Source organism: Mandrillus leucophaeus, unplaced genomic scaffold, assembly GCF_000951045.1.
Source record: "Mandrillus leucophaeus isolate KB7577 unplaced genomic scaffold, Mleu.le_1.0 Scaffold58, whole genome shotgun sequence".
Lineage (NCBI taxonomy): Eukaryota > Metazoa > Chordata > Mammalia > Primates > Cercopithecidae > Mandrillus > Mandrillus leucophaeus.
The window spans coordinates 4217741-4221540 of NW_012106252.1; the positions used below are offsets into that span (position 1 = coordinate 4217741).

At 42.3% G+C, this 3800-nt stretch overlaps 1 protein-coding gene across 1 annotated transcript in view; it reads right to left on the minus strand.

Moving 5' to 3' along the window:
* The window catches only part of CDK12 (cyclin-dependent kinase 12), an 88309-nt gene that overhangs the window by 70178 nt on the left and 14331 nt on the right, over positions 1-3800 (minus strand). The window contains exon 2 of the mRNA XM_011999044.1: positions 2540-3424. Within this exon, the coding sequence (XP_011854434.1) occupies positions 2540-3424 (885 nt within the window). The remainder of the gene's footprint in view (positions 1-2539; positions 3425-3800) is intronic.

Genomic DNA, 3800 nt, shown 5'->3' on the forward strand with positions numbered 1-3800 from the left:
GAGACAGGGTTTCACCGGGTTAGCCAGGATGGTCTCGATCTCCTGACCTCGTGATCCGCCCGTCTCGGCCTCCCAAAGTGCTGGGATTACAGGTTCGAGTCACCACGCCTGGCCTCATTTTTATTTTTTTTTTTGAGGCGGAGTCTCACTCTGTTGCCAAGGCTGGAGTGCAGTGGCACAATCTCGGCTCACTGCAACCTCACAAGCAATTCTCTGCCTCAGCCTTCCCAGTAGCTGGGACTACAGGCACCCATCACCACGCCCTTTCACCATCGTGCCAGGCTGGTCTTGAACTCCTGACCTCGTGATCCACCCGCCTCAGCTTCCCAAAGTGCTGGGATTAAAGGCATGAGCCACCGTACCTGGCCACGCCTGGCTAATTTTTGTATGTTTTCAGTAGAGATGGGGTTCCACCATGTTGGCCAGGCTGATCTTGAACTCCTGGGTTCAAGTGATCTTATCTCCCTCAGTTTCCCAGAGTGCTGAAATTACAGGCGTGAGCCACCAAGTCCAGCCTTAAAGAAATATTTTTGTTAATGTCTTCTATAAAATTAGATTCATGCTTTGTAATCATTTCAATTCTCAATATTCAGAGAACTTATTAAAATTAAAGTTCTTCCCATCATCCCACTGTGAATTATATTCTAATTAGCAAATATTTTACATATTATTCTTTTACTTTTTATGGAATAATTTTTTTTTTACATGTTACCCTGTGTCTCAATTTCCTCATCTGAAAAAAGCATGTTTTTAAGTAAAAAATTTTTAATTATGGCAAATTACACATAATCTAAAATTTACCATGGTAATTTTTTTTTCTTTTTTATTATTATACTTTAAGTTCTAGGGTACATGTGCATAACGTGCAGGTTTGTTACATATGTATACTTGTGCCATGCTGGCATGCTGCACCCATCAACTCGTCAGCACCCATCAACTCGTCATTTACATCAGATACAACTCCCAATGCAATCCCTCCCCCCTCCCCCCCTTTTTATGGAATAATTAAAAAAAAAAAAAAAAAAGCAACCCTTTTCAAAATAAACCCAGTTTGGACCCTGGATCAGGAGAGAAAAAACAAACTCAGCTATAAATGACATTTTGTGAGTTATTCTGAATTTCAATTGAAAACAAAAACCAACAATGAAGACATTTTGGGGGCTACTGGGACTATTTGGTTAAATATCATTATTGATAGCATTTTTGTTTGGTTTGGTTTTTCTGAGATGGAGTCTCGTTCTGTCGCCCAGGCTGGAGTGCAGTGGTACGATCTCAACTCACTACAAGCTCCGCCTCCCAGGTTCGCGCCATTCTTACCTCAGCCTCCCGTGTAGCTGGGACTACAGGCGTCTGCCACCACGCCCGGCTAATTTTTTATATTTTTAGTAGAGGCGGGGTTTCACCGTGTTCGCCAAGATAGTCTTGATATCCTGACCTCACGATCCACCCGCCTCGGCCTCCCAAAGTGCCGGGATTACAGGCATGAGCCACTGCGCATGGCAGATAGCATGTTATTTATATAACTATTAATGTTATTAAGTCAAGCCTAAATTTTTCAGGGTGATGAAGATATTGTAATTACACAGAACAACGTCATTATTAGGAGAGACATGCTGAAGTACTTAGAAGAGTCATGATACCCACAGTTAAAGCAAAAGCAAATATGTCAATTAGCAATCCTGGCTCGCTGCAACCTCCGTATCCTGGGCTCAAGTGATTCTCCTACCTCAGCCTCTCAAGTAGCTGGGATTACAGGGGCCCACCACCACGCCCAGCTAATTTTTATATTTTTAGCAGAGACGGAGTTTCACCATGTTGGCCAGGCTGGTCTTGAACTCCTGACCTCAGGTGATCCACCTGCCTGCCTCAGCCTCCCAAAGTGCTGGGATTACAGGTATAAGCCACTGTACCCAGCTTATTACTTTTAATTATTCTATAGGTATTAATATTTTCAACAAAAATTTAAGGGAAACACTCGTTTCCTTCAAATTTTAATCAAAATTAGCATTATCAATAAACTTAGGCTAGGCACGGTGGCTCACGCCTGTAATCTCAGCACTTTAGCAGGCCAAGGTGGGAAAATCACTTGAGGTCAGTTCGAGACCAGCACGGCCAACATGGCGAAACCCCGTCTCTATTAAAAATACAAAAATTAGCCAGGTATGGTGGTGCATGCCTGCAGTCCCAGCTGCTGAGGAGGCTGAGGCTGAGGCAGGAGAATCGCTTGAACCCGGGAGGCAGATGCTGCAGTAAGCCGAGATGACACCACTGCACTACAGCCTGGGCGACACAGCAAGACCATGTCTCAAAATAAAAAAAAATAAATAAAATAAACTTAATGATAAAATGGGTTAACCAGGCCTCAAATTCTAATTCTCTCTTTCCGAGTAATAATGTCATAAATACAGACTTTCCCACTGAAAATATCAAAGGCATTTCCTGCTCATAAAATCATGACGGTAGTTTTGACAAAGATTAAAACAGAAAATGCTATATGTTTAGATCAAGTGGGTTTTTTCCAGTTCACTATAGGACTTACCTATCCATGTCATCATCTCCAGGTAATAAGGGTGGGAGGGGCAGAGGAGGCAATGTTGAAGTTTTCAGGTGTGGAATAGCAGCTGTTACAGATACTTGAGTCTTCACAGAAACCTGTACAGGGGGCTGAGAATTTGCCTGAGAGGACACAGAAGATGTCTTTGAGTGAGTAGAAGAGGGCAAAGTTGAAGTACTGGAAGCAGGAACCTGACTAAATGCTGGCTGAGAAGGAGGCAGAGGTGGTTGCTGCGGAAGAGCTGGTACTGGAGGCAAAGGTGGCAAAGGGGGTGTCTGAGGTGGAGGGGTAGTAGTTGGTAGAGGGGGTGGGGGAGAAGTAATTGTAGGAAGAGGTGGAGGGGTCTCCTTTTCTGATGTTTCTGTCTCCTTTGGAGTAACAATCTCCTCTTTCAGTGCTATGGGTTTAGAGTCTCTTGTTCCCTGTGCTTTCAAATCTTTAACAAGATGCTTCTCAGAGTTCTCATCCAACTTTACTTTCCCTGTATCTAAAGAATTTTTTACCTCTGTGTTTAGATGTGTTACATTCACCAGATCAGTATCTGGAGCAGATTTTTCCAATTTTACACTTCTGGGTAACTTTTTAGACTCCAAACCTGAATCCTTAGCCTCTACTGAACTGTTCTCTTTTCTAGGCAAAAATACAGGTGAACCCTTGGATTCCTTTCCATCCATTTTTGCTGCAGCAGCAGCAGCTGCTCTTTCCTTCTTTTTCCTACTGAGTTCAGCTCCCAGACTGGAATTCAGTGGAAGCCTGACAGGTGAGATACTGGAATGACGACTGCGTGAACTGGATCTCTTCTTTTTACTATGAGAAGATGAATGTCTTGAATATGCAGGACTTCTACTTCTGGACTTCATGGATTTCCTACTGGAAAAATAAAAAGGCAGTTTTAAATGAATAGACTACAGTAGTACATGGAGGAAAACAGATCAACAAAACAAACTATGAAGAACTGTAACTTATCAATCTTAAAACAATTAAGTGCCATCAAAACCAAGGAAAGTCTGAGAAACCAGCCCAATCAAGAGGCACCCCAAGGAAACAGGACTAAATGTAAGATGGTATAATGAGTAAGATCCTGGAACAGAAAATGGACATTAGGTAGACTAAGTAAATCTAAATAAAGTATGGACTCCAGTTTACAATTATGTATCAATATTGGTTCATTAACTGTAACAACTGTACCACATTAATGTAAGATGTTAACAATAAGGGAAACTGGATGCAGGGATATATGAGACTT